This window comes from Sparus aurata, chromosome 4 (assembly GCF_900880675.1).
Source record: "Sparus aurata chromosome 4, fSpaAur1.1, whole genome shotgun sequence".
Classification (NCBI taxonomy): Eukaryota; Metazoa; Chordata; class Actinopteri; order Spariformes; family Sparidae; genus Sparus; species Sparus aurata.
Window position 1 is genome coordinate 31899271 of NC_044190.1, and position 15035 is coordinate 31914305.

The 15035-nt window shown below is 41.1% G+C and overlaps 1 protein-coding gene across 3 annotated transcripts in view; it reads right to left on the minus strand.

Annotated features, from left to right (window-relative positions):
• Nucleotides 1–15035, minus strand: part of nfatc3a (nuclear factor of activated T cells 3a) — a 64156-nt gene that overhangs the window by 36783 nt on the left and 12338 nt on the right. For all 3 annotated transcript variants that reach the window (XM_030414498.1, XM_030414497.1, XM_030414499.1), the window contains exon 2: nt 6025–7207. In XM_030414498.1, coding sequence (XP_030270358.1) covers nt 6025–7207 — 1183 coding nt within the window. The remainder of the gene's footprint in view (nt 1–6024; nt 7208–15035) is intronic.

The window sequence follows — 15035 nt, forward strand, 5'->3', positions numbered from 1 at the left end:
ATATGTAAAAGATTAATTCAAAGCATACAGTGGAGAGATCTGTGGTTGGAGTAATTGGTGCATATAAATTTGAACAAACTACCCTGAAGCCTAAAGAGCACAGAGCCTTATCAGTGATGACGAAAGAACATTTTAACGGCCTTAACAGTAAGAATTTCCTTCAGAAAATCCATCTCCATCCCACACCTTCACATTTTCCATATTCATAAGTATTCTGCAAAGACACGTTAATCTATTTGACATCACAGAGTTGGGTCAAGTAAGACAACCTCTTGCTCTACTGAATGGCTCATGACAACAACTTGTCTTAAGGCTGTCTGAAAACATTCAAAAGCTGAAAATGTGGTATTCCCCTTCATGGTCTGAGACAGAATGGATGTAAAAAGGGGGCGCAACATGCAGTGTACTTAGCCCCAGTAGACAGTGAATCACTGGAATGCCCACATGCATTAATTCTGTTCTTAAACACTTGTAATAGGTCATGTTCAGACTTAAAGGGTGAATCATTTTCTATGGGGGGCTTTTCTTTATGAGTCGTCCATGTGGGTCAGTGAATGGTTGGTAAGATGTGTGTGTGTGTGTTTGTGTTTGTGTGTGTGTGTGTGTGTGTGGGTGTGTGTGCGTGTGCGTGTGCATGTGTCAGACAGTGAGTAAAGTACTGTGTGTGTGAGTCTGTGTGCATACTTTACAAGCATATATTGTACATGTAGAGCAACACAGGGGCTGGCATTGTGTGTTTTTCCTCCCTGACTCTTTTTTTTTTTATCTGTGTAGGCCACAATCATATTTGAACAGCTGCACTCGAAAATAAAACACTCAATGGCCTTCTCCACAGATAAACTGGGTCTCTCCATCTGACTGCATTAGTTCACTTTATCCCCAAAACATTTTGTAAACACTCGCATCACCCATTAGCATCGACCAAGCCATAACCTTTTCCAAATGTTGTTGTTGATTATACTTTATTTAATTATATTTAAGTACAACCCCTCATTCCACTGAAAATAATTATTTTGGAGTATAGTGAGACATGCATGTAAAAATGGAGGTAAACTGGACAGAAATGTATTTCATTGCCAACATACTGACAAATGAGCAATACAAATCTACCTTATTTTGACATCGTGAAAAATATCAACAACTTTGTCATTTTTATCATAAATACTTCATATCTATCATTGCCATAGTCATTATGTGTCTGATAGCCTCAAATGTAATCAAAAGAAGAAATTCCAAACATATACGTTTTGTTAATGTCTGTTAAGTTTGCTTGAGAGTAGTGGTTTACTCAGTTTATATCACTGATTTACTTTTTTTTTTTGCCTACTTTGCAAACTTAGGTCTATCTCTTTACTGTACCCTGTAACTTGACAAGGTACTTGGATTGTAGTAAACGCCACAACGTAACCCTCTGTCACATCATGACAGTGTACACAAGTAATTATTCATGAGCCAAGATGTCTATTGTAGGGCAACACAGTCTATATGTGTGTCACCAGGTGTTTTGTGTCATTACCAAGTGCCATTGTTTTTATACCACAGCAGTGTTCAAAGTCATACATTTTACCATGTGTGTCTACGTACAGTTTGAACTCCGACTGTGTGCGTGCATGTGTATGGAGTCAGTGAACTGAACTGAGGGCAGCTGTGAGTCTGTGCTGTTTGAAGAGCCAAGAGGCAGACGCCCTATGCTACACACTGATCTCTGCCTCAAAGTTGGCCACTGTAGGCTCTTTGTGTCCCCTCTGTCAGAGGGTGGCATAAGCTTTCATTTGGCTCTATCCAAGGCGGGACAGGCTCCTAGCATGCAAATGTACCCTGTCTAAACTGCATGACAGATCTTTGACAGTACAAATTATTTTTAAGGGAAAGTCTGCAATGTTTTAGCCAGCATGGCTGACTCTTAAATCTTCCCTTTCCAAATGCCTGTCAAGTGCTGGCTACATGTAGACCAACCTGATCAGAATGAATTAAAGACATGTGAGTCAGGCATTCAGTTGAGCCATTTCCCTTTATAAACTGTCTTACAGACTGGCAGCCAGTCCAAGGAAAGACTGCATTTTGAAATGAATCGGCATGTGTCAAATATTTTGTAGATTTTTTTTTCCCTAAATGTAGCCTTGTGGTTAGATCTAACCACATGTGAGATGGAAATGTCCTAAACCCTAAAACAACTTTGTGTTGTACCTTGTTACAAAAACCAACAACGCTAACCAGCCAGGTTTAGCAAGTCACACAAGATCACAAGCAAATATACCACAAATAGCTGTTATGATCACACCCTGTCAAATGTTCTTATTCTGCTTCACAAAAAAGTTTATTATGGTTATCTGCGCTAATTAACTGTGATGATTGATGTGTAATCTGTTGTAATGTCGGAATAGCCAAATAGGACCGTTTATGCTTGATTTTCAAACAAGGTTTTTACCTGATTGCAGCTCTATCTGAGATCTAACACTGTATAAAAGAGGCATCCTAACCATTATGTTTTCCTCGCGGCAACCATGACATAACCACCCAGGAAGTGTGGGTTTGCATGGCTGCTACGGTAACAGGAGTAGAGGAGGACAGAGGAAATATGAGCCTTGTGACGGAGTAGAAGCGGCGGCCTATGTCCTCACATAGCATTACCTTTCTCAAATGTCTAAGCCATGGTGTAGGTAGGGGCTCCCAATCCAGTCACAATCCCACAACCCATGTAGTCTTCTCTACAGTGTAGTCTCCATCTTCCCACTAGTATCCTTTCCATACAATGAATTGGGTATCTCACATCTACACATTTTTACACACACATTGTAAGTCGTAAAGAAACAACACTATTTCGCAAATATTTAGTTCAATATAGACTTGCCCATAAATTGAAATATATTAAACAATATACACTATAGTTTTCCTGCAGTTTTATATAATAAAGCCCTTTATAATTACTTACTGGAAACTTTATGATCAACAAGTTTTTTGCATGTAAATTCTATTCTTGGTAGGGCTGACCGATAAATGTATTGCAATTGTTTTGACAGAAATTGCAATTATGATGAGCTGGAATTACAACTTTTGGTTTTCATTTTCACTCAAAGAAATATAAAAATGGTGCTGATATGATTATTGTTGAGGCCTGTACAGTAAAAGAATGTTCCTTTATGTCTGGAGAATGGGATTTGTAAACCAGAGCATCTCTGTAGCACCACAATACTAACTTTCTAATGGTATGTTTTGACACATTTTACCTTTATCAAGAAGTTGAAGCTCCTTGAATTTGGATATTTCCGTCCGCTATATTGAGATATCGATAATATATAATATTTTGATTAATAATTCCGCCCTAATCCTTCACTCTGTTCATTGACTATATGCTCTATTTGCAACAGAGTGATACTGCCCTTTTCTAGGTTTTTTTTTCAACAACTCATAACTAGATGTGAATCTTAACTGACCTCACGATTCAATTTGATTACAATTTAGCTGTCAACGATTCAAATGTAAAACGATTCTTGATATGTGTGGCATCCTCCATCCTACTGCATATAGCTACTTTTTCATCATTTAAATTCCCCTTTTATGCAGAAAATCCTTCCAATAATCAGACTACAGAAGCCTAGAAAATAAAAGCTGCATCTTTCAAACACATTAAAATTACAAAAACAAAACATTTATCCATCTGCAGTGCCTTACATGTTTGTTTGTATGAAGTGAGTTTTTATAATCACTTGTAGATGATCTCTGCCTCCCCCGGACATACCTCCTACATAGAACATTCAACTGGCCTAATGTCCACCCACAATTAGAAGCATGGGAGCAGCGTTGTAACATAAGTTTATTGTCCAGCTGACGCCGGACTATTATTGATCAGTTTAAACTGCAGACTTGATTATGCGCCGTGTCTGCATCCATGCAGAATCTTCCACGTCTGCATCATGATGTATCTTATAACTGAGAAATGTCCACACCTATACCGTTTATATGTCATTGATGGACAGCTCTCTGAGTGGGGCATGAGAAGACTCTTAGTCAAAGCAAATGTCTGAACACCCATCCAATTTTTAAACCCACCCACTCTAACCCAATCTTAACCTTTCCATCTGGGCCATCTGTTCGAGACACCACTAACACACATGTGCATGCACACAAGTAACTCAACGACCTTCTATCTCATGGCAGGCGTGTGCTTACACCACCTGACTCTCAGAAGCTACATCTTAACATTTTTAATTCTTTCCTAAGTTTTGAGATCTTCTGCGGGCAGGTTGTGCAATGGTGCCACAGGAATGATTGTAAAGAACTATCTGTAGCTCAAAAGTAGATTAAACAGCATAGTTTAAAAAAGTAGTAGTAGCTGTATTCTTCACGATAAAGCATCCCAAACTACAGCAATATTATGCTGTCATTGTCTTAGCTAAGGAAATTTTACTTACAAGGGCAAAGATGCAAAGATCAAATGGTGACTCATCATAGACCTTACAATGTATACAACTGTTATTGTCTGGAGAGTGTTAGGTCTGTGTGAACAAGCACTTGTGTTATGTCTGCGCATATGTCTGAGAAGTGTGTGTGTGTGTGTGTGTGTGTGGTGGCCCCTTCGCCATATGTGCCCTGTGCTGATTTACAGTGCTAGGGGCCAGTGCACACAAACAAGGCCATGTCTTCATCTGCTGCACACATTGGAGAACAGACAGCAGTCTCCTCTCCCAAAAAAACTCCATTATGAGTTTCTGATTGCACCATCACCCTTTAATGTAGAGATTGTGCCTTTGTTCGCATATGTGTGTGTGTGTGTGTGTGTGTGTATGTGTGCGTGTGTTTGTGTGTGTCTTGGGGAGTTAGTGCTGTGTATGTCCCAGTGTTTCCCTCCATATCGTTATTAACTTGTATTACTCTATGGTGTAAGTCAGATTTATGCTGCTGATATGAAGCTCAAAGTTCCCCCGTTACTGAACATTGATCTGCAGAGGTCCATCAACAGGCCTATCGTTTATCTAACTTGCCATTTGAAATTTACTGCATTGCAATGTCTACTCTTCCCTACTAGATCAAAAACGGTTTCTAAATCTTTATGACAGCACACAGCACTCACAATAAAAACATTCACCACTTAGGTCTATTGTTATGGCTTGACCTACTAATTGCTTTTAAGATTGATGACATGTGCTGTCTTGCCAAGTGATGATTGCATTAATAATTCACAACAATACTGACTAAGAGGCAAAACCACCTTCTGTTTTTGAATCCAAAATAAATTTTTAAAAAGTTTTAGGATATAATGCAAAAGAATATTTGCCACGCTAATATTGCAATCATGACGGTAACCAAGTGTTTCTCAAATGCAAACAGGAAGTACAACAGAACAGATGAATTGCAACACACAGGTCTTTCAACAAGTTGAGAAAGTCTTCACTGACATTTAAAAAGATTAGAACATTTGAATTTTACTGACACTTCCTCTCCCACTGGGTCTCGTACATTTGCATGAATCATTTGCTGTAGCTTGATTAGATGACAACATCAGCGAGATGGAGTTGTATTTAGAAAAGTTATTGTCATTAAAAGAGACCTATTGTGCTTTTTAGTTTGCGTTTTTTTGTGCTAGTAAAAGATCATAAAAGATATAAAGGTAAAAATCCACACTAACAGAAGATCCTCTCTCAAACAGAAAACTTCTTCTCTTTCATCAGCAGTCTCGCCTTTAATTCTGTGACTGTGTGACATAACACTACATCACAGAGTTACTTATTTGCACAAGTTCTACCTGGCAGCTAGTTTGATTCAAGAACTGATTTAGCAAAGCTGCTCTGTTGTTGTTGTCAGCCACGTGTGAGCTGACCAGTCAGAGGAGAATAGATAATTGGGATGGGGGACCTTAGACAGGAGTGTTTCAAACAGAAGGAGGAATACTGTGCTGCTGAGCACTATGGTACCTAAACCTATTCCAGTAGTAACCGAAAAATTAATATGAACTTGAAAATGAGCATAATATGTCTACTTTAAAATTCACTTCTTTTTTATTCTTGACAAAATCAGTGGATTTACCTGAATATCGGTGTGTGCCCGGGCTTGGGTTTATTCCATGAGAAGTGAGAGGGCACTGAGAGGAACTGTTCCCCAGGCCCATCTTTCTTCAGGCTGTGCAGCGCCTCGTCTGAAGGAGAGTCTAGATTAGGTGACATATTTCCTTGGTCATCTAGCCCAAGCTCCCCTTTCCCAGTCTGCATAGCTGTTCTGTCCTGTGAGGTCTTCCTTGTCTTGGATGGGATGTCTGCCTCAGATGGGCAGCACTGGAAGGGTGACATGCCTACAGACGGACTGCCAACCCAGGTGTCCTCCGTCACACTGCCCCTAGGTGAAGGTCCTGGCGTGGGTGTGGGTGAGTGATGAGGAGACAATGAGCCGGGGTAGCAGATGTCGGCGCTAGAGTGGCGCCTCTTCCCACAGGGTGAAGTGGGACGTGAGGAGGGCCTGGAAGGTGGTCGCGGGCTAAGCCAGTTTTCATCAGTGACACTGGTGCGTGGCGAGTGGCAGGGGGATTGTCGGGGTGACAGGCTGATGGAGTGGGAGTGGTGCACAAAGGCAGGGTGGTGGTGCTGCCAGTGGGGCTGCTCCTCCAGAACTCCACCACTGGTTTGAGGGGAGGCACAGCCTGGGGATGTAAGCGGGGAGCCCAGTGTGAACCGGGCGGCCGCTTCATTTAGCTCTGAGTCAACATCGTCATAGACGTGTGAGAATGATTCACAGGAGGAGGCATCAGAGAACCAGCTCCTAGAGGAGAGGCTGCTGCATGGGCTAGGGCTAAGAGAAGAGTCACGGTATGAGTGGTCCAGGGGCAAATACAAGTGGTCTCTGGACAGGGGCCTATCCCCGTGGTAGTCCCCATCAGGGCCATTTGCCCTGAGATCATCCTCATTGGCATCCATCTCCTGCTGACAGCTGGGGGAGATGGAGGTGATCTGGATACTTGGGCACTCAAAAGCCTTTGGTGCCTCCACAGGAGCAGAAGGCAGCAGGGGGGAGGTGCCATACTTTGAGTCTTGTGCCTCATAGCTCGGATGCTCAGGTCCTGGTTTGTGTGACTGAAAGCGTGGGGAAGTGCTGATGACCTGGGAGTGGGACTGCATGCCATGACGAGGCAGGCCAATAGACTGGTGGTTTGTGACCACAGACTGGGGCTGGCCCACATTTAGGATGTAGAATGATGTGTTGTCATCAGGCTCCAAATCTAGGAGAGGAAAAGGAAAAAAGATTCAGATGCAGCAATTTTGAAGAATCGTAACAATTATTACTGTAGACTTATATTTCTTAGTGTGACTTTATTGAGTTACACCTGAGCTGTGTAACAGCTCTTCAAGCCACATTTTTGAGATAACTCATGATACCTTATGCAGATCACATAAAAACACTAATAGGTACATTTGCATCTAATCCATCCTTTTATCAAACATGATGATACAATTTTCATCTTAGATTGGAATTTGTGTTCTCTTCAATCCAGCACACCAGATCATTAATGATACTATAATTTTGGGGTCAAATTGCCATCCTAAAGTCACCCAAGGTAGTGAAAGCATTCCGAAAAATGTTGTACATGTTGGTCGGTCACTGTATGTTTCTGCCTTGAGAGAACAGAGGAGTGGTCCGGACTCTCCTCCTGACCTATTACACTGTCTGTTGCTTTTAAAGAAGATGTAATTGGTCATTGCTTCAATTCCATCTTCTGCAGCCTTGTTTTCACACTGTGCTACACCAGGACATGGCTTGAGCCTCTGGCTGCCAAAACTGCACAAAATTATTTGATCACAGATATACATGTGCAGTTGTGCTCTTAGTTTGTGCTTGCGATTCAGGCCACTTTCAGGAAATTAGAGGTTGGACTGTTGCTGGGTAGCAGGCACTCATACAGGCATTGTTCCAGGAGGGATAACCGATGAACAGCACTACTCAGGAAACAAATTCACACAACGGTGCGTGCTGTCGGCTGTCATCGCAGCTAGTGCCGGCAGGCTATTTATACCAAAGGTCATCCGGCACAGGCAGTAAGTACACACACAAACACCAACACACCCACACACAAACAAATAGACAAGAGCCCACTGTCCACATTGGCACTACTTCGTTAGAGGTTATTGATAAGCGTCCATATTCTCTACTGCTCTCATTGGGATTCACCCCCTTGCCAATGTTTCACATGAGAAAAGTTAATGTCACAGACTTTTCCACCATGAATTTTCTTCTAATAGTTAAGTTTTATGTGTCGTGCATTTGGTATGGCAGAGACCATAACTTTTAAGATCAATGTTTACTTTTGTACATTACCACTAAATTAACCAAAACTGAGTTCTGTAACAAAAGACACACACTACCAGATAACTCACTGTATAAAGCAGCATGAAACTAGTACAATAAGTTAACAAAGTGTCATGCAACAAGTCCTCTTGCTGTCTCCTATCTTTGTTTTTTGTTTTTTCTCATGAATATAACTTCTGCTTTACAGTAAGAGGAAAGGCCAAAAAATGAAATGATTAACATCCTTCAAAAAATTGCAAAATGACCCTGGTGAAACTATAGTCCCAATGAGCATATATAAATTTCTAACTTAGCCTAAACTACAGTGCAGCCTATACAGCACAAGGTTGTGAAATGATTACACAATACTTCCCCACGTTCCTTAAATGTCCCTACCTGCCTATAAATAGAGACCATTTTGTTACTTTTAAAACTGAATACATCTAACTTCATTATTCCAAAATTACAATCTATGTCAAACACTGACAAATAGATCATCACTTGGTTATAAGTAAATGTAAGAGCCCATACTGTTTCCTGTGACTTTAAATGATAACCACAGACCAGTAATATGACAGCAAGGGTAGTCTCAAAGAAGTTTGTAAAAAAAAAAAAAAAAAAAAAGGTTTGGTTTCTGCCCTCCTATCCATCTCCTATCCAACAGCAACAGCACAGGCAGCAAGCTCTTTATTTATAGCTGCTCGGCTTCGCACTGGCCCTGCCTGCCTGTCACAAGACCCAGCAGTGGATCCTCTGACGACAGCATCTGTCTGACTGACAGGGAGCAAGAGAGGGATACCAGAGTCGAGAGGAAGAGAAAGAAGCTGTGAGGAAAAGTAAAAAAAACAAACAAAAAAAAACTCTGTATCCTCTCACTTAATGATAGCCTGAATTGGGAAATAGCATGACGAGAAGAGAGGAAGAAGAAAAGGAAAGAACAAGAGAGAAGGGAACAGAAGGAAGCCGTACAGACACACACACCTTGTGTGAGGGGAGTATATCAAAGGATTACCCTTTCATTCTGTGGGCATGCCAACATCATGCCCACAGAAAACAAATCTACAGGTTTGTCTTGCATTGAGGTTTTATCTGGAGTGCAACATTTTCCCTTCCCTGCAATAATGATAGAGCAAATCCACGTCATGGGTGTCCTTTGCTCTTCATGTATAAACTAATAATAAAAACAACATTTTCAATATAGTTAAAAAACATTTTTTAAACAACTTCCACATTCCAAACAATCCAAAAGAGCGTGATTTACAAATACACACTGGGGGTATTCTTCCATCTAAAATCCATCATCCTAATTTTTACATAAATAACAAACATGAGAACATATCCATAAATATCCTTTCATTATAGAGACCCTCTCTAGACAGTAGGTGGCATCTATAGATGGCTGAAAACGATGCACCTATTGCTCTAATGTTGTCCTCATTGAGATGCTTTTCTAAATGGGTGAGAGGGGCGAACAATCAATTCGCCACAGGATTTTACTTGATTATAACAGTCCACTAAATCAAAAAATGATGGAAATGTAGAGAATACAGTAAGGGGAGAATAGAGAAGATGAGTACAGTCCAGACAGTCCTGTCTCCTCCCTTGTCTGAGGAGCTGTTGCTGCAACACCACATAACCCAGGGTAGGACAGATACTAAGAGAAAATATTAAGACTGAGCTGAGGCACAAGCAGGTGATTATGTTTATACAACATACTCTATCAGCAGAAATTCGCTTTAATAGTAAAATAGTTTGTCATTATTATACAGTATTTCAATACAATATTTGTCACATATATTGAAGAGACGATTGCAGTGATGACATTGGTGTAGTTCGTTTTCGTTAAATTATTGATGTTGAATGTACATGGTGAACATGACCTGAATGTACTATACATGACGATCCCAAATTTCGATTATATACTGAAGATGCATTTATCTATTTTAGCTCTCATGAATCACACCCAAAAAGTATTATAGCCAGATCCTTCAGGGCAGTGCCGGGTAATCTCAGGTGCTAATTCTGTAATGAGCTGCTGTCTAAGTAAATTAGTGCCAATTACACGCTAATTGCAAGTGCAGATTGAATGACGTTGCAGAGAAATTTGCCCTGTGCTCCTACCTTTTATCTTTATTTTTCTTTGGCTTGATCTGTGCATTGCCTGGTTTGGCTGTGAAACTTACTTGGAAAGGAATTCTATTACAATTGTATATGATGTTTAACAAACACTGCCTTTAAAAGATAAGACTAAACAGAAGTCACAGTTTATGCTGTGTACAATTTCCTCCATACCAGATTAGGCATACCAAATTAAATGGCATTTATCTTTACTTCATGCAAAGTCTCAAGTCTAGCCAAGCATCGGATGCCAACCAAGGCTTACGAGTATTAAATGTATTGACGCAAGCTTCATTAAGGATGCACTTATCAACTGGCTACTAATAAGCCAATAGTCTATTTAAAACTTTTTAATGTATGAAAAAAAGAAAAAACAGGAAACACTCAATTGCTGATCAGGTAAGCTGTCCTACAAGACCTCTGGTCTTTAAAAAGCAGCAGTCGCTACAAAGTAAAGTAAGCAGGTTAACCTCTAACTACTAGGTACCATGTGTCAATCAATGTGTATACTACCAAGGGCATATTATTAAAATTTAAGATACATAAAAATACACATCTTAAAAATGTATTATGCTGTGGGAGTCGTGGACTTTGTATTCAATTCTATGTTGACCTCTCATAGAAATGTCACTATCTCAGACTCCTCAGATAACAGATGAGAAATCCGTCTGCTGGGTTATCCTTGAGTGTCAGTCAGCATTCATTTGACATATGGAGTTCAAATTAATCACTTTCAATTTGCCAGGTTATTTATATCCTTTCTCTCTCTGTGGTGAAGGTGAGATGCCACAAAAACTCCAGCTACCTTTCTGCTTTGGCATAGATTAACCCATCTTAATACATGGTGAAGGTGCCAGTCTCACAGATGAGGGTCAGACAGGGGACGACTATGTTACCTGGCCCAGAGCCCTCTCCTTGCCCTGAGATAAGATTAGACTGCTACCTAAAACCCTCCAGTGTGAGGAAAGGGGTGGGTGGTGGGAAACCCCCCAGCCAGTGCCAAACACCAGTCACCCTAGGAGAGGACAAGAGAGGAGCGGAGAGAAGAAGAGAGGAGAGGAGCAGTAGTGGTAGTGTTTTTATATTGATGGCCTTGGTAGCAAAGTCCCTGCACTGTTCCTGAAAGCCTGGTGCGCTACACACTACTCAAGTGTCCATACATCAGACAGCCAATCCGGTTAAATAAAGATCTGTAAGAGGCTTTGCTGTACCTAAGCTAATAATAGCTCCACCTCACTGGGCGTTTCAGTGAAGCGCTGATTGTTGGATGTTTGTGACACATCACAAAGTGTGGAGTGTTCTCACGGTAACCACAGGGAATGACCTGACCCACTGGTGATGGTGGCATCCACTCTGGCTCCTTGACACAAAGCTCAGCAGGCCTCTGGCTGCCCGTCACACTGCCTGGGGATTCTCGCTTGGGGGATAATCCGTAGGGACTTTGTTTCTCCATCCTCCTACTCTCACTGCACACAAAGTGTGTCAGAGTCCTGTGACACACAGGCCCACATTCTGAGAAAGCTGAGTTTACTACTGAAGGAGGGAAGGATTTGTCTCTCCCAGAGAAGATGACAAGCTCATTGCTACGGCAGGTTCCTGCCGGCGCGCCCACGGCCTTTCTGTCTACCTCTGTGTGTGTGTGTGTGTGTGTGTGTGTATGCTAGTATGAAAGAGTGGGTGGTGTAAAAATGTGTGTATGTTCCTGTGTGCCTGTGGTTGTGCCTCTGTGCCTTCCTGTATGTTTCTGCACATACTGTATGGTATGATTATATATGTGTGTGTGTGTGTACCTTAGTGTGTGTGATTGTTTTGTGTGTGTGTGTGTGTGTGTGTGTGTGTGTGTGTGTGTGTGTACGCACACCCTAACAAATATTACTGTCTTAAGTTACCCACTAGTCCCAACACCATGTGGCGCTGGAGCTAGAAGGTAACCTTAGCCAGGGTTCCCTTTGTGGTGGGCAAGCAGATTGATTAGAGCAGGCTCTGCTTACATCCCCTGTACAGATGGCTTTGTGTTCAGGTCAGTCTCCTCTTTCAGTTCTCCTCAAGAGCTGCTGACCAACAGACCAAAAACTGTGCCAACACACCATGTACTATGGAACTCACGGGAAAAATGGCATATACCATGTAGATAAATAATCAGAATATTTTTGCAAGGTTTGTTTCTAACATCTTATACATCCTTCACCAGTACTCAAATGTGTCAGTCCAAATTAACTCTCTAACCATTCTGTATTATGCTCCGAGATAGGGATACCGATACAAAAAGAGCCTATTGGGCTCAGATTTTTAAATCTGTGTACCTCATTGTGGTGAACTCGTTAGGGCTCATTTTTATGTAGGTAACAACAAGACAGGGATTGCTGGGACCTTAGTTAATGCATTCAATAATTTACATTGATTCAACAACATAGTTTCATTTGGAAAACAGAAACTTTCTTCTTTTCAAACAAAAAAATGGTTTCTAAAGAGTTTTTAGAAATCATTTTAGAATTCAACATTTTATTCAACATATTTAACATCTTGATGTACTGTAGATATCTGTTCAGATTCCGAGCAGAGCTCACAAAATCCAATTTAATTCCTTCCCCTTGGATTTTCCAAGAACTGCATCTGGCTGATTGCCTACATTTCTAAACACAGAGCCAGTGACGCACATGCACACACATATTGTAAGGGCTGGACTACACCTGTGGCTCTAAACCTTGCTGACTGGATTTTTGCCAAGCCTACTGGTGATCCCTATATGTGTTGGTGGTTGGGTTTGTGTATATATAAAACTCAGTGAGAGTGAGTGAGAGAGAAATACAAATGTAGGCGCTAATAAGGCAGGCTGGATCTATCAAGATTCATGAGGTACAGGAAAATCATGAGGTATGGGTTATAGTATGGGTTGTTATTGTCTTTCCTGTAAAGTTATGTTAGGGTTACATCAAAAAACTCTCCTCTGCCGTCACAGCAGACTCACCAGCCAGCAGAGGCTTAACAATGGCAGCCTAAGCCAATGTTAACATATGCCGGCAGCTAAATTAAGCTCCTAATTAACAATCTCATGCCGAGATAACATTATGGGATAAACAGAGAGTGCCAAGGAGCCACCTGAACTAAATACCCACCAACGCGCAAAGATCCTTTTCAAACACATCACTAATTGCTTTTAGGGTACATTTATTCAACACACAAGACAGGTTAGTACTTGTATTCTAATAATAATAATAATAATAATAATAAGCTTTTAAACAAATGGCATTTCTAAAGGCGTTTTTAAACTAAACAGAAAAATAATTCATATCAACAGGTCAAAAAACGCATGTTAAAGGGATTGGCATTACAGTGCAGATTTAAAAGAGGGCCCTGACTGTGAATGCCTGAGGCCCTCAGACCTAAAGGGGTCTTGACACCAGAGCATTGACACTCAGCCTTACACTTTGTAGACAAAGACTGTGCGGTGAAACCAACATATTAGCAAAACTGCATCAGCAGCTTCACCACTCACTGTCAATAAACAAGATGCATTCAGGCACAGGACTGCTGTGTAGATCACCTGTGTTTTGTTTTTGTTTTATATTACATGGTAAGTATACCAGCCTAAGTGAAAGTGCAGTTACATGTTAGTTTGAGTACTTATGTTGCAATTTCCCCCACTTTACTTGGCTTCTCCTACTAACCTGGTTTCTTGTGTACATGTAAACAGAAAACTTGTCAGAGGATTCATGTATTGGTTTTCAGTGGAGCAGGAGAGCTACAGTGCATTAGATGATTGGCCTCCAAGGCGAACACAAGCCGCCTGATGGCCTGCAATAACCCACAGCAGATAACATCAGAGGCTACTGCTAGCAGGGGTGACATTTAAACAATCTGTCAGGGCTGACTGTGCATGTGCCTGAAAAAAATCACCCGGAGAGAGAGAGAGAGAGAGCGAGAGCAAGAGAGCAAGAGAGGGACAGACAGGGAAACAGAGCTTTGTGCACCTTTATGTGTGAGAGAAAGCGATAGAGGCAGAGTGTGTGAGAGAAAAATAGAAGGCCGAGAGACAGAGAGAGAGAAGAGATGACATTTACACAATATGGGTCCTGACGAGCAGAGTAAGGCTGCAGTATGTGTGTCAACCAGTCCTTATCTACCAACCAAGTTTTGAACATATCAAGTTAATTTTACATTTACATTTTACATTAATCTGTAAAATGAATACTCCTAGAATATCCAATCATCAACAAAGTAATGCTAATAGAAGTAAAAATAAGCGCATGTATGCCAGATCTCCAGATGTAAACAACTGCCACCCCAACCTCCATGCTTTGACCCATTTTTACACACCTCGGTTTAACAACTGCAGTAGCAAAATCCCTTTCCCATCCGTTGTGTTGCTTGAACATTAGTGGAACTCAAACTAAGATTATGGTGAGATGGCAAAAGAAAAGCAGCGTCCTCAAGTAAAGGGTCCATCTGCGCTGCTCAGGGAAGAGCCCCAACAGTCCTATTACTTTTATCATGCTTGAACCAGGCCAACACAGAACATCCGAAAAAAAACTAACAGGAAATAATCAAGGAAAAAACAGGAAGGCAACAATTTCCCCTCAAAACACATCAATCAAAGTGGTAAATGTCCTGAAAAAAAAACAACCGACGCCTCAAGTACCAAAACC